At 46.5% G+C, this 23,604-nt stretch overlaps 1 protein-coding gene across 1 annotated transcript in view; it reads left to right on the forward strand.

Annotated features, from left to right (window-relative positions):
- Positions 1–20,499, forward strand: part of LOC120387502 (myeloperoxidase-like) — a 52,823-nt gene extending 32,324 nt beyond the window's left edge. Inside the window, exons 8-13 of the mRNA XM_039508346.1 lie at positions 4,130–4,290; positions 7,796–8,048; positions 10,759–10,929; positions 15,663–15,900; positions 18,395–18,612; positions 20,357–20,499. Of these exons, the coding sequence (XP_039364280.1) occupies positions 4,130–4,290; positions 7,796–8,048; positions 10,759–10,929; positions 15,663–15,900; positions 18,395–18,612; positions 20,357–20,382 (1,067 nt within the window). The 3' untranslated portion in view covers positions 20,383–20,499. The remainder of the gene's footprint in view (positions 1–4,129; positions 4,291–7,795; positions 8,049–10,758; positions 10,930–15,662; positions 15,901–18,394; positions 18,613–20,356) is intronic.
- The last annotated feature ends 3,105 nt before the right edge of the window (positions 20,500–23,604 follow it).

Raw genomic sequence — 23,604 nt, forward strand, 5'->3', positions numbered from 1 at the left:
ATTCTGCTGCTCTCCTTTCTTCCTTTTGTCACTACTGTCCAGGTTCCAACCCACTTCTACTTCCCCTACAATTCTTCCCTGTTTGTGAGCAGCAGGTCAAGGGGAGCACGGCCCCTAGCAGGTTCCTCCAGCACTTGCACCAGGAAGCTGTCCACAACACTCTCCCAAAACTTCCTGGACTGCCTGTGGCCTGCTGTATTGCTCTCCCAGCAGATGTTAGGGTGATTGAAGTCCCACATGAGAACCAGGGCCTGTGATCTGGATACTTCTGTTAGTTGTCCGAAGAAAGCCTCGTTTACCTCATCCTCCTGGTCTGGTGGTCTATAGCAGATGCCCACCACAACATCACCCTTGTTGTTTTCACCTCTAAACTTAACCCAAAGACTCTCAACAGGCTTTTCTCCAGTTTCATAATGGAACTCTGAGCAGTAATACTGCTCTCTTACATACAGTGCAACTCCTGCACCTCCCCGCCCTCACCTGTTCATCCTGAATAGTTGATACCCATCCAAGACAGTGCTCCAGTCATGTGCGCTAGCCCACCAAGTCTCTGTTATTCCAATCACATCATAGTTCCTTGGCTATGCCAGGACTTCCAGTTCTTCCTGCTGGACCACAGAGATAGAGATAGAGAATGAGTCTGCTCTACAGCCTTAGCTAACAGTCAGTTGGCTTTTAGCTCATGCTATAGAGGCTCATTCACTAAGCTCCAGAGGTCCCCAGTTCAATCCCAGCAGCCAACGGCTGGGATCTGTCGCTGTAACACAGGCACCTAAGATAACTAGCCAATTGCCCTAATTTCTCAGTATGAATCAAGAGGCCTCGCTTGTTGCACCCTCCTCCTTGTGTTTCCTCCCACTCAGGGCTTAGGTCTCCATCCCCCAGCAAACCTAAAGCCTCCTCACTAGGTTAGCCAGCCTGCCTGTGAAGACGTGCTTCGTTATGTGGACCCCATCTCTTCCTAGCAATCCTTCTTCCTGGAACAGATCCCATGGTTGAAGAATCAAAAGCCCGACACCCCTGTGCAACCATGCATTTACCTCCACAATTCGATGGTCCCTACCTGGGTCTTTTCCTTCAACAGGGAGGATGGACAAGAACACAACCTGCACCTCAAACTCCTTTATCCTTCTCTGCAGAGCCACATAGTCTGCTGGGACCTGCTCCAGGTCATTCTTGGCAGTATCATTGGTGCCCATGTGGAGAAGTAGGAAGGGTTAATGGTCCAAGGGCTTGATCAGTCTCGGCAGACACTCCATCACATGCTGAATTCTAGCTCCAGGCAATCAGCACGCTTCTCGAGTTCCCCAGTCTGGAGGGCATATGGATGACTCCGTTCCCCTTAGGAGGAAGTCCTCGACCATCACTACCCGTCTCCTCCTCTTGGGAGTGGTTGTCGTGGAAACCCCATCCCTAGGACAGTACATCACATGCCTCCTGGTTGAAGGGGTCTCCTTCTGATCCCTTCCCTCAGATGACTCTTCCAAACCAGTAGTCCTCCGTAGTACCTGTGCAGACAGCCTTATTTCTATCTGCATTGGAAGTACATGGATTCTCTCTTTCTTCTTCCAGAGGTCACATGCTGCCAATTTTTTTCCCCATTCTGCACTATCCTTTCTGATTCTTCTGCATGCTGTGCCTGCAGTACCAAACGCCGACTTCTATCCAGAAAGTCTTCATTTTCTCTGATGCAACGCAGGTTGATACTTGGGTCTCTAGTCCTTTAACCTTCTCTTCCAATATGGAGACCAGCTTGCACTTTGTACAGACGACGTCACTTCTATCCTTTGGGAGAAAGACAAACATGGCACATCCTGTGCATGTCACAACAGCTGATCGCTCACTATCCATATTGTCTTCCTTCTCGGAGACTCTTCAGATGTTGTAATTACCACTCACAGAAGCCTGAAAGCCAAAAACTCTGTGGGAGCTCCCCATAAGTGAACTCCCAGGCAAAACTCCTGCAGACTGCCTGCTTGCTTCTGTACCAAACCTTGCTTTGCTGCGATTCCGGCTTCTGACCTCGATTCGTCTCTCACTCCACGATTTGTCTTCTGTCTGTAGCGGGTGCCTGACCATGGTATCCTTGACCCTGACTCTGCTACTTGTCTCCTGCTGGCAACTTGGTAACTGAGCGGTGCACAGAGGTCACCCGCAGCACAGCCATAACAGGAACAACCCATCAATCAAACAGCACCTCTCACCTCGCCCCACTACTGCATACTTCCAATCACTGAGTCCACAGCACTTTCCTTGCAAATCCCCTATTTGGCTGCCTCTGCTCATGGCTCTGAACCTTTGATTGGCAATGATCGCTCTATGAACGGGCTCTCAGTACTAAAATAGCCTCTGAATTTCTAAATATTGTAGATGACAATGTCCTAGCTCAAACAGTGTTACATCCAACATGGGGGAATTCTGTATTAGAGTTTGTCTTCAATCGGTGACTAGCTCTGAAAAGCTGGGTGTGACTTGCCCAGAATCACACGGGAACTCTGGCAGAGGCAGGAATCAAATCCAATTCTCTCAGCTAGCATTTAACGGCTTTAACCATGAGATCATCCTTTACTTTTCTAAAACCCTCTGCCTCATACACTACAGACCTTCTAACTTCTGCAACAAAGGAGGCAGGGGTCCTACAGACAATAGATTTCGTCATTGTGCAACTGTGACCCATTCCTTGAGTGTTCACAATACTCTGTACTGAATGTGAAAGGGGACTGCAGGAATTATATGAGAACATGTAATTAAAAACTATATTATAATGTGCACACACACACTCAGAATGGGGGTGGGGGAGAAGGGCTGAATTAAGGTTGCACAATGTTTTTTGTTTTGTTTTTCAAAAAAGCAAAGTAAAAAAATAATAATAGAAAGCCCCCCAAGTGGAATCATCTTGATCCCACCCCCCCTTGGGTCATATGCAGGATCTGAATATTTCGCTCCACAACAAAGATCTCTACCATTTGAGATAACGGAGTAACTGGTAGCACTAGTACATTGGTATCCTTTATGGGGACCAGCCATTACAGGGGAAGAATCAGATATTTTGCTAATAGAATTCAGAGCTGTTTGCTGACAGCAGAGGAGGGCTGAGATGCAGGAATCCTGGGTTCAATTCCAGGTTCTGGAGGGCAGTGTGATCTAGTGGGTATAGACCCTTCTGCCCCGCCCCCTCTGCTCCTATTCTCCCAACTCCTGTTCCTCTTCCACTCTGCTTCTATTCCAGCCTCCAGCTCCCATTCCTGTCCCCTGCAGCTCCTGTCACCCCAGCATACCCCTCCCCCTGCTCTTCCACCTCTGCATTAGAGTGATATTGCTCCTCCCCCTCCATGCGTTCTAGGCGCTAGTGGGGTGGTATTGAGAGTACAAGAGACACAGTCTCTTTGCTCCCAGTTCTGGTGCACAGCACCACAGAATCCCCTGGCAGCCAAGATAATTAATTGCAGGAAAACTCCTGCTTGGCACCAGCTGCCCTGGGCAGAGACTAGGAGCATGCTAAGTGGCTCTGTGGGAATGTGCACGTGCCGTTCATTCACCATGTGAAGGGATGGGCCATGCTCAGTGCAGACACAATCCTTGAAGATTTTTTTCTGCCTGCCCCTAACAAATCTCCTCTGAGAATGCGCAAACTGAGATTTTTCAGAGGTTTGTAGCTTGGTCAAATTTGTGTGGTTTTTATGGGGATGGCAAAATTACATCCCTCACACTAGGGCCAGCCCTCTGCCAAATTTCCAGTCCCTGTTCCACAGCACGGAGGTGCTCGAGATCCTCAACAAAACAGTTGTAAGAACATTTTAACATGGTCAAAATAACATTAATTCTGTAGCCCCATTCTCAGAAACAGCTAAACTGATTTTGCTGAAAGTTTCAGGAAAACGGTCAGCCTGGGGAAAACACCTGGCCTGGGAAATTTCAGCCTGAATGGTTAAAGTTTGGCAAAATTATAAGGAACCGAAAACGGGGTATTACCATGGAAATGTTGGGCAACCTTAACTGTAGACAGCACTACCAGCTGTGCCTACAGCGAATTGGAAGCAGCTCACCTTACAGGAGTCTAATATAGCAAGTTAAAAACAGTTCCTCAGCTGAATAAAATATAAAATTATACTGTATTTTTATAATTTAGGTGATGCACGAGCAGCTGAAAATCTGGGACTTACAGCTCTACACACACTCTTTGTGCGGGAGCACAATCGCTTGGCTACCGAGTTGAAGAAATTAAATCCACAATGGGATGGAGAGAAACTCTACCAGGAGGCCCGAAAAATCATAGGTGCCATGACCCAGGTATTAGCTGCAATATCGTTTTTGCTGCCATTCACTTGTTGATGAAACATTTCTTGCTCAGATGTAGACATGATTTTTTCCCTCCAAAATTGCCTGTGCAGGTTCCTACACACCAAACTCGCTCAGCCCTGTAGCCACTGGGGCTATGCGTGCAGCAGCCTGCAGATCTAAATGTTTTAGGCACCCTCTGTGCTGCAAGTCGCCTCTGCCTTATCATTCACAGCTCAGTTTTAGTGGCTTAGTGTTGTACAACTGGAAATAATGACTGTGTCAGATATTGAAACCGCATGCGGTATCTTTGGGGACCAATGCAATCAGTCTATGAATAGTTTCAGTGTGATTGTGTTCTACTCCTTGGGGGTAGTTACCACAGCTCCTCCAGTGATAAAAACAGTGAGGGATGATTAACGTGAGTTGCTAAGACAACCCTTTGAGGTAGTTTGCGTTTCTTGATTCAAACTGGGTTTTCCAGAGACATTTTCCCGGTCACCCAATTTTGTGAGATCCCTTTGTAACGGTCAAGGTTCCTTCCCCACTCTGAACTTTAGGGTACAGATGTGGGGACCTGCATGGACACTTCTAAGCTTAACTACCAGCTTAGATCTGGTATTGCTGCCACCATTCACAAGCACTCCCTTCCTTGGGTAGCCTTGAGAAACTTCTCCAATTCCCTGGTGAACACAGATCCAAACCCCTTGGATCTTAAAACAAGGAGAAATTAACCATCCCCCCTCCTTTCTCCCACCAACTCCTGATGGATCCAGATCCAACCCCCTTGGCTCTAAAAAACAAGGAAAAATCAATCAGGTATTAAGAAAAAAGGCTTTTAATTAAAGAAAAGAAAGGTAAAAGAAAACCCTCTGGGAGAGATTAGCATACCAGCTACTCTCACAGACAACAGATTCAAAATACAGAGGCTGTTCCCCTGGGCAAAAACTTTAATACACACAAGAATACCCAAATTTGATAATTCCCTTAATGGTACCAAGACAAGTTACAAAGAAAATAAACATAAACCTATTTAGCCCTTTCTAAAACTTACTACTCTGATAAGAGGCTGGTTCCTTGATCTTTTTCACTCCGGATGAAACCGAAAAACTGACTAAACAAAGGAAAACTTCCCTCCTTCCTTTTGAAACATCTTGTTCCCCATTGGTTCCTCTGGTCAGGTGTCAGCTAGGCTAGGTGAACTTCTTAACCCTTTCAGGTAAAAGAGGCATTAACCCTTAACTATCTGTTTATGACAGTAACTCTTCACATTCTACTTTGGACTTAACTATCTTGAATAATTTTGTATTGCCTACACATTTTGCCACCTGTTTACCTCTTTTTCCAGATAATTTACAAATATGTTGAACACCATGGTCCTAGACCTCTGGGAGACACCACTATTTACCACTTACCATTTTGAAAACTGACTATTTTTTCTTAAACTTTGTTTCCTGTCTTTTAACCAATTATTGATCCATGAGAGGACCTTCCCTCTTATGACAGCTTATTTTGCCTAAGAGCCTCTAGTGAGGGACCTTGTCAAAGGCTTTCTGAAAGTCCAAGTACACTATGTCCATTGAAACACCCTTCTCCACACGTTTGTTGACCCCCTCAAATAATTCTAATACATTGGTGAGGCATGATTGCCCTTTACAAAAGCAGTGTTGACTTTCCCCCAACAAATCGTGTTCATCTCTGTATCTGATAATTCTGCTCCTTACTATAGTTCAACCAGTTTGGCTAGACTGAAGTTAGGCTTATTGGCCTGTAATTGGCAGGATCACCTCTGGAGCCTTTTAAAAAAATTGGCATCACATTCACTCTCCTCCAGTCATCTGGTACTGAAGCTGATTTAACTGATAGGTTACATGCCATGTTTAGTAGTTCTGCAATGTCAAATTTTAGTTCCTTCAGAACTTTTGGGTGATACCATCTGGTCCTAGTGACTTATTACTGTTCAATTTATCAATTTGTTCCAAAACTTCCTCTATTAACACCTCAAACAGGGACAATTCCTCAGATTTGTCACCTAAAAAGAATGGCTCAGGTGTGGGACTCTCTCTCACATCCTCTGCAGTGAAGACTGATGCAAAAATTCATTTACACAATGGCCCCTTCCTTGAGTGCTCCTTTAGCACCTTGATGATTCAGGGGCCCCACTGATTGTTTGGCAGGCTTCCTGCTTCTGACATACTTAAAAAAATTTCTGTTAGTTTTTGAATCTTTTTCTAGTTGCTCTGCAAATTCTCTTTTGGCCTGTCTGATTATACTTTTACACTTGATCTGCCAAAATTTATGCTCCTTTTTACATTATTTTCCTCAGTAGGCTTTGACTTCCCGTTTTTAAAGGATGCTTTTTTTGGTCTCTAAATGCCTCTTTTACTGTGTTGTTTAGCCATGGTAGCATTTTTTGGTCCTCTTATTATTTTTTTTAATGTGGGATACACATTTAATTTGAGCCTCTATTATGGTGTTTTTAAAAAGTTTCCATGAAGCTTCCAGGCATTTCACTCTTGTGATTGTTCCTTTTAACTTCTGTTTAACTAGTTTCCTTGTTTCTGTGCTGAATTAAATGCTGCTGTGGTGGGCTTATTTTGTATTTTCTCCCCCGCAAGGATATTAAAATTAATTACATTATAGTCACTGTTACCGAGCGATTCAGCTATATTCACCTCTTGAACCGGATCCTGTGCTCCACTTAGGACCAAATCAAGAATTGCCTCTCCTCTTGTGGGTTCCAGGAGTAGCTGCTCCAAGAAGCAGTCACTGATGGTATCAAAAAGCTTTATCCCTGCATCCTGTCCTGTGGTGACATGTACCCAGTTCATATGGGGATAGTTGAAATCTCCCGTTATTATGGAGTTTTCTATTTTTATAGCCTCTCTAATCTCCCTGAGCATTTCACAGTCTCCATCCCCATTCTGGTTATGTAGCTGGTAATAGATTTCTACTCTTATTATTCAAGCATGGAATTTCTGTCCATAGAGACTCTGTGGTGCAGTTTGATTCATTTAAGGTTTTTACTATATTTGGCTCTATGCTTTCTTTCATATAAATTGTCACTCCCCCACCAGCATGACCTACTCTGGGGGAAAGTTTTCCAGTCCTGCAGATTTAAAATGTTTAACTTCAGCAGTTGCTGTTTAGCATACTCCCTATTTACTATCAGAATAGAAAGTATTTAATTATCACTGTAAGCTATGAATACATCCTCCTGCTCCTTGCAAAACACAGAACAGAAATATTTATTGAAGACGTCTGCCTCTTCTGCATCATTACGGACAATTTTGCTATCCACACCTAGTAACAGAACAAAGCCATTGCTAGAATTGTTTTTGTGCCTCATATATTAAATATTTCCTTCTTGTTTTTAACTTTCCTGACTGTTTCATTGATGTCTTGCATTTTGACACAGAATTTTTGACCAATCCTATTGATAATGCTAGAAAGTGATCGTTTTTTCCTTTAGAAAGAGCGTATCTGAGCTTCTAACTCAGTCTGTATTCCCTTCCAGGTAATAACATACAGAGACTACTTGCCACTTCTGCTTGGAGATGAGACTGAGAAGCAAATACCATGCTACGGGGGCTATGATGAGTCTGTGGATCCCTCCGTGGCAAATGTATTCTCCTTGGCTTTTCGGTTTGGTCATGGTGCAGTACAGCCTTTTGTGACCCGTTTAGATGATAATTTCGAACCTTTGGGTCCACATTTCCGGGTCCCTCTTCACCTCACATTCAGTGCTTCCTGGAGGGTTGTAATGGAAGGTAAGCATGCTTTGCCAGGCCCTGCCTGCAGTCCTGCTTTGCCAGCAAGGTAGAGATTCAGCAATGTACTTAAGTGCATGAATCAGAACCTAAAGCTCGTTACATCTGTTCATTTGTTTCTATGCATCAGGACATGTTTTCAGTTAATAAATCATTTCCTCAATTCCAGCAAATAAACAGTTTTCATCAAAGGTAATTATCTGGCCATAGGTATATTAACTATAGACTCGTATAGTCTTGGGTCTGCAAGACCTTCTTCTTTGATAAGAGGTTTTCCAGAACATTTACAATCACCCTCCCCACACTTTCCACAGCTAGAGCTTCTCATATCCAGGGGGAAGGGAGATGAGTCAATGACTCTGTGAAGTCCAATAGGGACCTCATGACACTAATCTAATTAACCGGGAAGGTACTAAGTTACTATGGTGATGGGCATGACGGAGTGTGTCGGAGGCCAGAGGAGGCTGAGTCTCCACAAACAGCCTGGGGTGGCAAATGTCGGCAGCTATGGAATTGAGGTGTCTACATAGTTGTGGAGCAGGGGTTTCAAGGATCTCAGTGCTGCCTAAATGTTGGACTCAGGCTTATGGCGTGGAAATCCAGGGCCTAAGTCCGTTAGTGGCTCTAGCCTGAGTCACCTCTATAGACTCAGCATTATAAGAACCGTGTAGCTTTTTAGAAATTAAACAACAGCTTCTGACCAACAGCCCTGAACTCAAACTATCCTGAATACCAAAATCGCATTGCTAGCAGCCCACGTCACCCACAAGCCAATGGAGAGGCTGAGAGAGCTCTAGGCAGACAGCCAAGCAAATCCATTCCTTGCCCTTCTGAGTTACACATCAACACCGGTCCTGGCTACTGGATATAGTCCAGCCCAAATCCTGATGGGAAGACAACTCAGAACTACTGCTCCAGCTTTGGAAAAGAACCTGTTTCCAAAGTGGCCAGATATGAAGAGCATAGACAGATCAGATACAAAGGCTAAAAGAGCTTGTGAACACTTTTAGGACAGACATCACGCAGAGAGCTGCCAGGTCTAGAACCTGAGGACCTTGTTCATATCAAATTGGAAACAGTGTAATACAGTTTAGCACCGTATTACATCACCGGCAGAGGGATTGTTCAGTGTGTTTCAGGAGCTGTTATTAAGAGTAATGACGTAAAGCTAAGAAAAGGAAAATTTAAGCTGATTACTGGGAAAACATTCCTGAGAGTAAGGAATTCAAGGCTGGCCAACTCTTCCAAGGGAAGCCAGGGGATTACAAAACCATTGGGGAGGACATTTTAAAACTAGACAGAACAAAAGGAACTGTAAAACAAAGCCCTTCTCGCTGAGGAGGGCCTGGCATGTATCACCTACATGTAGAGCTTGGTGAAAGTTTTAATTTGAAAGTTTTTTTTATCAATGGGGGCTTTTTTTGTCAAAATAAAAATTTCCACAGAAAATACCCACTTATAACAACATTTTTGAATTGTTGTTGAAAACCTGAAAACCAAAACATTTCTGTTGAGAATCAGGTATTTTTCACTTTTTTGCCACTGTTGGTCCCAAAATTTTGATTTTCAAGTTTTTGATGAAAACCTGAAACCTTTTTGTGGTGAAGAAGGGGAACCACCCACCAGCATGGAAGGGGCTGACGAGAGCCTTTGGGCCCAACTAACCTCTGCCCATTATGCCTGCAGCCAATGCCGGGCCTATGGGGAGAGAAAAGGAGGGAGCCTGGCTCAGTTCAGGGCTGACTGGTGTAGAGGCAGGAACTAGCTGCCTCTCTACCTGAAGGGACGGAGCACGCCTTCACCTGAAATCAAGCCCTGGCTCCCCAGCCAAGGGGAGACTGCAAAGGAACCCCCAGAATCAGAGAGAACTGAGATACGGTGGGGCTTGCCCTCACTAATTCGTGGCTGCCCTGCCTGAAGGAGCCTGGGATCGCAGCGAGGTGCTGCCCCAGACCCAAGAGGGAACCCTACAGGAAGCATGCTGCCTGGAAGATTGGACTAGAGGGGCCATGCCCCAAACTGAACCTACTGGTAGGAAGTAGCCCAGGGCAGTGGATTCTGACTCCCTGCTGGGAGGGACACCAACCCCCCTATTTGGGGGCTGACATACACAGGACCCTGGGCTGAGACGTGGTGGAAAGGGACGTCCTGGGTCCTCCTACCCACCCCCAGACTTAAGGTGGAGCTCAGCAGGGGGCTGAGAGTCAGGAGATCTAACCACGAGGCCGGCCGGCCACCCAAGCCTCTCTTATACTTTTGAAGACAAATTTCAATGAAAATTTTCCCAGGAACAAAACACACATTGCCCAGCTAACTCTACCTGTGAGGCCTTTTCCAGCTCCAGTTTTGTTGCTATGAGGTAAAAACACAAAGATCCATTTTTCCTGAAGGAGAAGCCTTCCCGGTTCTTCCTGTTCAGTTTGTTTATTAAACTGCTTTGCTTCCTTTGCGCGGTTCAAATTGTTATCGGACAACAGGCCTCTGCCTCTGCAGACATTCTTATAAACTACTCTGGTTCCTTCGGGGGAACATGGCGCATACTGTTAGCTAGGAATGACTTCCCCAACCATCAGAGCGGGAAGGATCTCAGGTGACCCCTGAGGAGCAAAGTGAGCATTGGGACTAATCTTCTGTTACACAAAATGTAGCCTACAAGGTGGAATCTATCACAGACTGTTCTGTTTCCTTCTGGACTTGACCTTCATTGCAGGTGGCATTGATCCGCTTCTCCGTGGTATGCTGGTTGTCCGTGCGAAACTAATGAAACAGAATCAAATGGTGGTTGAGGAGCTCCAGGAGCGGCTTTTTGAACAGCTACAAAAAATTGGACTAGATCTACCAGCACTTAACCTGCAGCGTGGAAGAGATCATGGTCTTCCAGGTAAGTAAGCATAAGGCTGCATCCCACAGGCTGTAATAGTGATCTTTCTGCATTGTTTGCAGTTGCTCCCACAGTATGATTTTTCCAGACAGCCAAGGAAGGACAGCCCCTGCCCTGAGGAGCTAAGGATGGGTGGACAGACAGATGTCAGGCAGGAAAAACAACTCTATACTGATTATCAACATTCACCAAAAGGCTTTTAAGTGGGATTTAAATATGGATAGTGTGGGGCCTTTCGGACGAGCTAGGGGAGTCCATGATGGGAAGGAGGGATGTGGGGGAGGAGACTGGAGGTGATTGGCTGTCAGAGAGCGTGACAAATGGGCAGATGGGGAGTAGAGGAGATGGGGGGGAATGCAACATTTGGAAAGGAAAGATAACCAGGGAGGGACAGAACTGTACAGAAACGTGGAGGTGGCAGCCAGAGGCTTAAATCTGATGTCAGAGCTGATGGGAGCCAGGGGAGGGTCGTGATCAGATGGATGGAGAAGGAAGGTGGCTCTATTGCTAGATTCTGACAGGCCAGAAGGAAAGGGTGTGTCCGGGTGGCCAGAGAGAGGCTGGTGCAGCCGTCAAGACCTGGACTAGAGTTCTGGTGTGGGAATGGAAAGAAAAGACGGGATCTTGGAGACACTAAAGAGGAAGCAGCACAGTTTGGAAATGGCCTGGATGGGCAGCAAAGGAGAGGTCAGAGTCAGAATTAGCCCCTGTGGTGCAGTCCTGAGTGACAGGGGCTGGGGGCTATTGATCGTGGTGGAGAAGAGGGAAGGTTGGGAGGGAAGGGAAGGTGTTTGGGTTTGGCTGTGTTCAGGGTAAGATGATGACAGGGCACCCGAAGGGAGATTTCAGAGAGCCAGGCCGAGAGGCGGGATTGGATGGCAGGAGACAGGCAAGGCATAGAGAGAGCTGTGTGAGCCATCAGCATGCAGACGAGAGCTGAGTCCTGTGAGGCTGTCCAGGGAGTGAAGGGAGATGAGCAAAGGGCAGAGCCCTGGGAACCCCCGAGAGGGACAGAGGGCATCCCATTGAACAGGACACCGAGCTTGAAGTCAGAGGGGTAGGAGAGGACAGTGTCTCAGCACCCAACAAGGAGAAGATGTCCAGGAGATTTTCTGCTGTAATTGTCTCAAACTCTGACAAAGATTTTGTGGACAATCATGGTGGACAATCAGCTGAACGTGAGATCCCCCTGCAATGCCATGGCCAAGAGAGTTAATGAGATCCTGGGAGGCATAAACAGGGGAATCTTGAATAGTAATAGAGAAGTATGTAGCACTGGTGCGACTGCTGCTGGAATAATGTGTACGGTGCTGGTGCCCACAATTCAAGAAGATGTTGATAAATGGGAGAAAGTTCAGAAAAGAGCCATAAGAATGATCGAAGGATTGGAAAACCTGCCTTATAGTGAGAGAGTCAAGGAACTCAATCTATTTAGCTTGACGCTGAGAAGGTTAATGATTGACTTGTAAGTCTGTAAGTACCACATGGGGAACAGAAATTTGATAATCATCTCTTTAAACGGGCAGAGAGAGGTATAACAAGACCCAATGTCTGGAAGCTGAAGCTAGACAAATTTGGATTTGAAATAACACATACATTTTTAAAAGTGATGGTGATCAACCGCTGGAGCAATTTGACCAAGGATTGTGGTGGATTCTCCATCACTGGCAACTTTTAAATCAAGGTTGGATGGACTTTTTAAATGATACACTACTTCAGAAGAAAGTCTTTTGGGGAAGTTTCTGGCCTGTGCTCTACAAGAGGTCAGACTAGATGATCAGGGGTCCCTTCTGGCCTTGTAGTGACTAAATTGTGGTGACTAGATTTTTCGCAGCAGGAATGGTATCTGGACTTCACTTTTTGGTAGAAATTGCTCAAACTTTCAAAAACAAAACAATGTCCTTTGGCAGATTCGGACCCTCAGATTATTATTGTTATTTGTTTGACCGTAGAACCTAGGAGCCCAAATAATGGACCAGGACCTCACTGTGCTAGGCCCTGTACAAACACTAAGATTTGTAACCTGTCCTTTAAATCGGCTTCGGTACCCAATGACTGGAAGTTAGCTAATGTCATGCCAATATTTAAAAAGGGCTCTAGAGGTGATCCCGGCAATTACAAATCGGTAAGTCTAATGTCAGTACCGGGCACATTAGTCGAAACAATAGTTAAGAATAAAATTGTCAGACACAGAGAAAAACATAAACTGTTGAGCAATAGTCAACATGGTTTCTGTAAAGGGAAATTGTGTCTTACTAATCTATTAGAGTTCTTTGAAGGGGTCAACAAACATGTGGACAAGGGGGAATGGACATAGTATACTTAGATTTCCAGAAAGCCTTTGACAAGGTCCCTCACCAAAGGCTGTTACGTAAATTAAGCTGTCATGGGATAAAAGGGAAGGTCCTTTCATGGATTGAGAACTGGTTAAAAGACAGAGAACAAAGGGTAGGAATTAATGGTAAATTCTCAGAATGGAGAGGGGTAACTAGTGGTGTTCCCCAAGGGTCAGTCCTAGGACCAATCCTATTCAACTTATTCATAAATGATCTGGAGAAAGGGGTAAAGAGTGAGGTGGCAAAGTTTGCAGATGATACTAAACTGCTCAAGCTAGTTAAGACCAAAGCAGACTGTGAAGAATTTCAAAAAGATCTCACAAAACTAAGTGATTGGGCAACAAAATGGCAAATGAAATTTAATGTGGATAAATGTAAAGTAATGCACATTGGAAAAAATAACCCCAACTATGCATACAATATGATGGGGGCTAATTTAGCTACAACGAGTCAGGAAAAAGATCTTGGAGTCTATGTGGACAGTTCTCTGAAGATGTCCACGCAGTGTGCAGAGGCGGTCAAAAAAGCAAACAGGATGCTACGAATCATTAAAAAGGGGATAGAGAATAAGATGGAGAATATATTATTGCCCTTATATAAATCCATGGTACGCCCACACCTCGAATACTGTGTACAGATGTGGTCTCCTCACCTCAAAAAAGATATACTGGCACTAGAAAAGGTTCAGAGAAGGGCAACTAAAATGATTAGGGGTTTGGAGAGGGTCCCATATGAGGAAAGATTAAAGAGGCTAGAACTCTTCAGCTTGGAAAAGAGGAGACTAAGGGAGGATATGATAGAGGTATATAAAATCATGAGTGATGTGGAGAAAGTGGATAAGGAAAAGTTATTTACTTATTCCCATAATACGAGAACTAGGAGTCACCAAATGAAATTAATAGGCAGCAGGTTTAAAACAAATAAAAGGAAGTTCTTCTTCACGCAGCGCACAGTCAACTTGTGGAACTCCTTACCTGAGGAGGTTGTGAAGGCTAGGACTATAACAATGTTTAAAAGAGAACTGGATAAATTCACGGAGGTTAAGTCCATAAATGGCTATTAGCCAGGATGGGTAAGGAATGGTGTCCCTAGCCTCTGTTTGTCAGAGCGTGGAGATGGATGGCAGGAGAGAGATCATTTGATCATTGCCTGTTAGGTTCACTCCCTCTGGTGCACCTGGCATTGGCCACTGTCGGTAGACAGATACTGGGCTAGATGGACCTTTGGTCTGACCCGGTATGGCCGTTCTTATGTTCTTATGTACAGAACAAAAAGACAGAACAGGAATCTAAGTATAAGATGAGACAATAGATGGCTACAGACGTACCTCTGGGGAAGCACAAGGAAACAGCGAGACAATATTGATCAGCACGACAGGCAGTGGGTCTCAGCACAGCAGCAGCCTACCTGTTGGCAAGCTTTTGTAGGCTTCACTCTCAGGAGAGTTTGAAGGCGGATAATGAGGTAGCTTTGAGAATGTTGACAGGGAGTTCCTCCCATGTGCAAGGGACAGCATGAGAGAAAGCTCAAAGGTGCTTGTTTGAAAATTTAATAAGTGGGCAATAGAGGCTGCCATTGGCCAGTCAGGTAGGAACTGACACCTAGATGGTGCATGAGAGATGATAGGCAGGGTGAGGCCTTGATGATAGGCATAAAAGTGAATAAATGCAGCTTGTGTTTGATGCATTAGAGGAGTGGGAGACAGTGGAGGGATCTAAAGAGGAATGACATGGTTAAAGCAATGGGCTAGGAAAATTATCCTTGCAGAAGTAGTCTGGATTGTTATGGATTGAGTGGGGCAAGATTGCATTTGTCAAGGCCCGAGAAGAGACTGCTGCAGTAACTGAGATGCATGATGAGGAGATCCGGGCCGAGAGCTGTAGCTGTGTGGATGGACAGGAAGGGCTGTATCTTAGAGACGTTTTACAGAAAGAATCAGCAAAATTTAGAGATAGCCGGGCTGTGAGGACCAAGTCGAAGATGGTATCCAGGTTAAAGTCCTGAATGAAGGGTTTGATTTTCACCCAGCTTTTACTCCCCTGCATCTTGCAGAGCTTGGCTCTGGTGCACTGCAGCAAGGGGTGCTACACGTCTGCTTACATCCCTGAGCCTTCAGAGTAACGGGGCTGGCACACTAGGAGGAGTCACTGCCTCCTGCACACAGGGAGGGAGCACTGGCCTTGGGGGCATCCAGCGAGACACTGCCTCTGATCAAGGACTTTGTCTTATGGACACATTAACATCTGCTGAAATATTTTTTTAAATCCGGGACAAGGCAAATGTTACTAGTGGGCAACGGCAAAGCGGGCTGCATGTGGAGAATGGAGAACAATGGGGAGATGCTGGCACAGATGGGAGGGAGATGGAAGTATTGACTACTCTGCTCTGGTTCTGCAGGGTATAACGCCTGGAGACAATTCTGTGGGCTCTCACAGCCTCGCAACTTAACTGAACTCTCTGCAGTGCTGAGAAATCCTGAGCTGGCCAGGAAGTTCATGAACCTGTACGGGACACCAGACAATATCGACATCTGGATTGGGGCACTTGCGGAGCCATTTGTTCCCAATGGCAGAGTGGGACCTCTCCTGGCTTGCATCATTGGATCTCAGTTCAGGAAATTGCGAGATGGGGACAGGTAGGCTGACTGGAAAGTGAATCTCCACTTCCATTTTATTTACAAAAGAACAAATGGCAGTTGGTGTCATGTGCTGTTCCATTCCCTCACCGATGGGCTTGCTTGGTGTTCCAAGTGCCACGGCTCAATACCGGGGTTTCATTCACAGATATTCAAGGGGCGCCCCTGTGGGAAGGGCAGTTGATTAACCCCTACGTGTCCAGACAGCTCCACTCACTGGTGCATAGATGGTGTGTAGAGGGCTCTGAAGAAAGGCGAAACATCCCCTTAAATCTCTTTTTAAGGTGGTAATTTCTGTGGTCATTATCCTGGGTGTATGAATCCAGCCTGCTTCAAACCAACACGAAAAATGCAAACACTATGTCAATTTTAATTTCCGTTTCATATATTGCCACTTTCAAAACATTTCTTAGAAATGCAGGTTTAATTTGACTGTTAACATTGCAGTGGAGTTTTCCTTTTAACAACGATGTCACCACCATTCTCCCATAATTTATGCCATGCAAAAATACTACATTAAAAAAAGTTATGCAGTTTGCAAAGTCGAACACTCGGACGTTAGGAAATGCCAGAAATGAGGCTGCCTGCAATCTTAACTCAGCACCCTTGTGCGTGTGCATTTTGACAGTCTTTTTAATTACACGATTGTGTGTTGTCGGGGTTCTGGGAACAACAACACAGGACGGACAGCGCTCCAGGAATGAGGCAGCTGTTCAATATTTCTTCTTATCCCTATTGTTCAGTGTGTGGCCCCTGCCGTGTTCACCTCACATCATCCAAACCTTGCACTGAATACAGAATTCGTCATTTCTTCATGGGCAGTTCCAGGGCACTGACCGTAGTATCACCAATGTATCTTCACAGCACCTCAGTGAGGTAGGAAGGTGTTATGGGCCCCGTCTTACAGATGGGCACAGAGCTAGGAACTCCATAACTTACAAGCGTTTGTTCTCCCTTGTTCTCAAGGGGAACCAAACCATCCAGCTTGAGGCAGAGCCCAAGCCTGGTGAATCTCAGCCTGCAGGGTTCAGGTCTGGCAAAGTAACAAGTGTTAAACCGGAGGAACCTGAGCAGGGCCAACTTCCTCCCTCGTCACCTCTACCACAGGCTTGATGATGGGGGGATAAGTTATTGTCTCCCCGCCTGAGAGTTGCGGGGGGAAGTGTCCCATTTCTCCCTCCCCTCAGATGACCCTTATACTAGCACGTATAGCACTGCAGGGAGACGGGGTCCCAGAAAGGCCCCCAGTATACGGTTGCCAACTTTCTAATTCCAGAAAACCAAACACCCTTGCCCCGCCCCTTCCCTGAGGCCCCACCCCTCCCCAAGGCCCCACCCTGCTCACTGCATCCCCTCTCCCTCTGTCGCTTGCTCCCCCGCATCCTCACACATATGCTCCTTTTCACTGCAAGGCCGAAACAGGCCCCAGGAGAAGGCCAAGAGCTGCAAGAGTTTGAATGGCCAAACAGCAGCAGCAGCTGGTCTGTGAGTTAGAGGCCTGGCAGCAGCAGTTGGTCCAGCAGGTGGCTACAGTACTATGGCCATTTACTGCAGCAGAACCAGTGAACCCCACCCCAGCTGTCAGACTCGTCAAGATGGGACCTGATGATGATCCGTAGGCCCTCTTTAAAACCTTTGAGGAGGTGGCCATGGTAGCCAGCTCACTGTTCTAGCCAATTTATTCCAGGGTTCTCAATCATTGCAGATCCTTTTACCCAGGTTCTCCCACTCCACTGCATGCCCCTGTCCACCCTGCCTTAAAGTCTGAAGCACCTCGACTACACAAGCAGGGAGCAGGAAGTCAGGTCCTCGAACCACTAGGTCGACTGGCCCCCCCAAACCCTGTTACAACAAAGAACTGGCAGCTGCCTCATTCATACAGCACCGTGCATTGAGTGAGCCAGGGGTCGTTTGTGGACTAAACAGTATGTGATCATTCAATTACGGTCTCGAACACAGCCCATACGCACAAGAGGGCAGAGTTAAGATTGCACAGGCAACCTTAATTCAGGGTTTTCCTAACTTTTGCATCAATTCATAGATGTTAAGGCCAGAAGGGACCATGGTGATCATCGTCTGAGCTCCTGCACAGCCCAGGCCAGAGAACATCTGTGATTCCCACACAAGCTTTTTAGCCCATGACTTTGCAATCTAAGTTTTTTTCATTTTCAATAGAACTTATCCATATAGAATCTTCCGTCTTTCTCTAGAAATCTTGAAGGCATTTTGGTTATAGGAGATTTATTAACATCAGAAAAACACTTTTTTTAAACTACCAGCTGAAAATGTGGCCCCACTGCAGCTGGTGGGAGTTTTGCTGCTGACTGCAATGAGTCCCAGATTTCACACACCACCACTTGTATTTCCTTTTCATAGGCAAGGCTGCTTTTCATATCAATGGAGACAAAACAAATCATGTCCCGCCAGGACTAAATTCATTCCCAAGAAGGATAAACACGGGCTGTAACACTGCTGCTTTTCTGCTTCTTTGTAGATTCTGGTGGGAGAATCCCGGGGTTTTCACTCCACAGCAGCGCCGTGCCCTGAGCAGAAGTTCATTGTCACGGGTTCTCTGTGATAACACTCGCATTAGAGAGGTGCCCAGAGATGCGTTCAAGGTCAACCACTATCCTGAGGACTTCGTGAACTGCGGAGTAATTGACAGTATTGACTTGTCACCTTGGAGACAACGCAGTAACTATGGAGTGGCAGGTACAGAATAGACCTCGTGCCCAGAGAAACACACACAACTGGGCCCACATGGAGGCTTCTCCTCCCCAGCATTCCCTGGCCTTTCCTCCCCAGATCAAACTCACTCTTCCAGCCACCCTTCCTCCAACAGATCCTTCCTCCCAATCCCCCACCTTGATCTTCCCATCTGCCCCAGAGGCTCCCGCTTGTCTTCACTATAACGTGAGGGCATGTTAGCACTGCTTGGTGGAGTTGTGTTAACTTGAGACCATTGCTCCTTGTTCTGTCATCTGCCACCAGTGATAACAGCCGAGCTCCATCCTCTTTGGAACCTCCGTTTCAGGTAGTTGAAGGCAGCTATCAAATCCCCCCTCACTCTTCTCTTCTGCAGACTAAACAATCCCAGTTCCCTCAGCCTCTCCTCATAAGTCATGTGCTCCAGACCCCTGATCATTTTCACTGAGCCAGTCCAACAATTGGATCAATGTCTAGTTCCCCTGGGCTACTTCTCACTGTGTCTTCCAGTGGCACAATATCTGGATTTCCTGGTCTCTGACCTGTAAAGCTCCCAGCGGTTCCGACATCTCCTGGGTGTCCATGAGTAGCTGAGTATCCGTCCAGATCCTGTTGGGCTTGGCCTCCATGGTCTCAGGCTCCAGCTCCAGCAGCGTCCGGGTGGGAGCCTGCCAGCGTGTGTCCCCCTCCTCAGCAGTCAGCCCTGACCGATCTGGGCTGCCCCCTTATACACGTACTCCAGCTGAAGCTTGCCCAGCACGGGCCAGGGGATGTGGCTTCCTTGGCCCACAGTATGGGGTTAACCCCTCCTTGTCCAGCGCGGGACAAGTACACCCTGTCACAGAAACCTGGAAGGTGGTGGTGGTTCCTGGTGTGACCTCCTGCACAGCACAGGCCAGAGACCATTACCCAATCAGTCCTGTAGTGACACCAATACATTGTGATTGAGCTAGAGCATAACTTTTAGAAAGAGACACCCAAACTTGATTGAAACTGGAGTCGTTCATAGAATTTAAGGGCAGGAAGGATCCTTGATCATCTTGTCTGACCCCATATAGCACAGGACACTAAATTACACTCAGTAACCACTATATTGAGCCTAACCACTTGGGTTAAATTAAAGCATTTCAGTCCCCAGGAGCTGAGCGCTACAGGGACCCAGAGACAGCAAGGTGCCAGTGAGATGGAGATTCCATCCCACCCTTTGGTAATCTGCTCCAGTAGTTGATCACCTTCACTGTTAACCATTAGAGTTTCTTGCCAGTTTGAATTTGTCTAGCTTCATCTGCCAGCCACTGAGCCTTGTAATGCCTTTGTCCAGTAGATTAAAAGGCCCCCTAATATCAGATTGAAAAGAAGCTGGATGATGCAGTCGTGTTTTACAGTGCCGGCGAGATCCCTTTTATTCCAACAGTAACTAGGCAGGTGTGAAACTACACCTGCTAAAGAGAAATTTCTTTAAATCTGCAGCACCAGAGAATTTGCATCCTAGAGTTCCAAAAGAATTGGCCAAGAAGCATTCTGAGCCATTGATCTTAATTTTTAACAATATTAGAAAGAATGGGAAAGTCCCAGAGGACTGGGGGAAAAGCTAATATTCTGCCAATATTCTAAAAATGTTCAGCACCAAAAACTGCTTCACTCAGAGACAGAATGCACAATAGTTCAGGGGAAATTTCATGTCCAGGACAATCCCAGCCACCCAGGAGCCTTCTCTGCTTTATTAACACCTTGCCCATTTCACCCACAGAACAAGCATCCGGTGACTCCGTATGATGGAAGTTGAGATTTCCCTGGAGGGCTGGATTGAGGATGCTGCTGGCAAGGATTCTTCACTACTTTCAGTCTAACCCACTACTGACACTTGCTGGCTGGAATGCACGGCCTAGCTCTGTGGCTGGCTGGAATGCATGGCCCACCTGCTGTCATTTTGCCTGTGTTTGTGTCGATTTTCTTCCATTTGCAAAAACTTCCAACATTGATGTAACCCTTCTTCCCCTCTGAGTTGGCAGCAACAAGGGCCGGGTTGAGTATCCAGGGGTTCCATTTCAATAACACAATGCAAACCCAGTGACCTAGAACAATTACATACCACCCCCCCGGGCACCTCTAGGAGGCAATACTTCCCCTCTTGCAAGCACGGAGCCTGAGTGTAGCAAAATCCTTTTAATAAAGGAGGGAAACAATGCAGCATTATGTTAGGGAAACACCACAAACAGGATTCATAACACAAACCTTGAGCAAAAGACCCACCCCCAAGTAAGTTTTGGCAGTGTCCTTTTCCCCTTAGGGTCTTAAGTCCAATCACCCCAAAGTCCAACAACCCAAAAGTCTCTGTCCCTGGTCAGTGCCACCCCAGAGTTCAAAAGTTTATCTGCAGCATTTTACCCCCTCCCCAGCCTGAGTGGAAATGGGGGCGGCACACAGGGTGTTAAGGGGCACCTTACGTGGTCCGAGGCTGACTGCCCCGCCTCTCCGTGGAGTTCTGCTGCAGCCTTCACCACAAATGGCTCTGCTCCACCAGCCGCTCCGCTCCTCCAGCCGTCCCATGAGCTGCTCCAGCCGTCCCTGCAAACTGCTCTGCTTTGCTCCGCTCCACTCGCTGTTCTGTGGGCTGTACCAACTGTCCTGCAAACTGCTCCGCTCTGCCAGCTGCTTAGCAATATATCTTCAGGCTCCCCCACTAGTTAACACAGCACTCAGTGATCTCAGCTCAGTAAGTTTAGCTCTTTTAATGATTTCAGCTCTTAGTAATTTCAGCTTGTAGTAGGAGAGCCCCAGAGCTGGTGCACCATTGGCCCAAAGTGAATTCAACTCAGCAGCCTCTAGCTAGACTTCTAATGGAATCAAAATTAGCTCTGCTATTCAACAGTGGGGAGAGGAGACAGTACAATTAGTGTTCCAGGCCCTTAAAAGGGGGCCCATACCATCAGGTACAAACACCTGTCCCCAACTACTCTCAATTCACTGGGTTTTGGAACCCATGTCGAGCGAGTGCTACTTAATTGATGGTGAGACCCTCTGTCATAAAACAGGTTCATAGTCCCTCATTCATATAATCAGGGTAACAACACTTTATTCCTCCTGCCCCAGTAACAGAGAAATTGGGGATCCCACAGCTGTCAAAGTGACCATTTGGGCTGCCATTGGCTCATGCTAGGCGGGGTGGGTGTGCCTATACAAACAAGATCAGCCGCGAAGTTCTTTCCCACACTCGCCATAATTCACCACCAGATGTCAGGGTAGAGCTCATCCTGGCTCTGCTTACATCGGCATTAGCTTGCAAGTGGCCACTGCTAAAAGAACTAGGATTAGCTAATAACACTCGCTAAAAAAGTCCAGACTGAACTGAAGCCCATGAGTGCAGATTTACAAGTTAGTGATTGAAGGCTGCCTTCTGGCACCTCTCTTTGTGATTCTTCAATTTCTTCATCATACAGATGATTGATTCTCTTTCTGGTTTCTCTGAATGGTGAAAGGGCAAGTTGTGCACATTAAAGATATTATCTCAATAAAGCCTGATTTATGCAAAAATGTATTCAGGTACCATCACCTCCCATTTCTGATTATTGTCAGTATATTGGAACAAATACACCGTTAACCAGATAGCACTACCTAGCAGACTATATACATCTCTAGCACCCCTCAGGGAAAGGGTTGCCCCTACTCCTGTCTCAGAGTCCAGGGCACCGCCCCACAGCTGTTTTGTTCAAGACGTCAGCCCCCTTTTGTGCCAACAAAAAGTCAGCATGCTTCTGCAGTTCACAAAAAGCATAGCCAAAGAAAGAGAAATGACCTGGCACTTCTCCTTTCTGAGGGGGCCTAGGTGGACAAGGCTCTCAAACCTTTCCCCTGGTCTGCAGTCCCTGCTTCCAGGGACCAAAGGGCTCTTCGTTGCAGTCCTGCTCCTTCAGAGTGCCCCCCCCCCTGCACTGAGCAGGGCTCCTCCCTTTTAGGGACCACCCATCTCCAGGCTTGACATGCCTCACAGGTACAGCAGACTGAGGCTGACTGTGCCCAGAGCAGTTCTTTAACACTTAACTGCCTGGGGTGGGGATCAGCCCCACTGCACTCACACTAAAAACGATGCCAGTTATGGATGGGGCAGGATCAGCACCTCTGGAGAAGATTGCCTGACACTTTCCATTAGTAAATTTTGTTTTCAGTTGCCAAACAGTAAGGTCTGACATTTTCCACACTTGCCACAATTTTTTGGAAAGTTTGAGCAAAATTGTCAACCGTTTTTGAGAAGAAGGGAAGTGAACACCGGGTGGTTGTTTTTGTTTTAAAAAACAACCTTTCCAAACCATTTTGTAAAGACTCTCTGCTCTGTTAGGGGAATGGAAGTGGAAGTTGGAATTTACAAAGTTCTAGAGTCAGATCGATACCTTTCGCCATGAAAATCATTCAGGTGAGCAAAACCATCATTCGCACATGCTCCATGTTGGTGACTGACTGATAGATCTCAAAGAGACTTGTTATCAATGACTGAGGTTATTAGTGGGGTTCTGCAGGGATCAGCTCTTGTCTAAAGGCATATTATACTTTTGCCAATTAATTGGCATCTGTAAAACAGTAAAGGCGTACATCCATGCCATGCTGTGACAGCGGTGGGAGAGACCCCGTCCAGTGCGGGGCAAGTGCTCCCTGTCTCTCCTAGCGTGTAGAGGTTGGGGTGTACATAACTAACCCATGTCTATGCCTCCTTAGCACGAGTCAATATACTTGCCCTTCTTAGCAGGGCAATGAGGCCTAATGGCCAAATTCAATGCACTCACCCCTAATAGCTGGGCAGTGTGGCCCAATAGCCAGAGTCAGTAGATTTGCACCAGTTGTCAGGGCAGTAAGGCCTAGCAGCTACAGTCTGTAAATTCACCCCAGTGAGGCAGGGCAGTGCAGCCCAGTGTAGGGTGACCAGCGGGGGGCGGTGTTTGCAGGCGAGAGCAGCGCACACCGCAGAGACTCGAGCCCACCCCCCCGCCTAGGAGCTGGACCTGC

Source organism: Mauremys reevesii, linkage group 20, assembly GCF_016161935.1.
Source record: "Mauremys reevesii isolate NIE-2019 linkage group 20, ASM1616193v1, whole genome shotgun sequence".
NCBI classification, from domain to species: domain Eukaryota; kingdom Metazoa; phylum Chordata; order Testudines; family Geoemydidae; genus Mauremys; species Mauremys reevesii.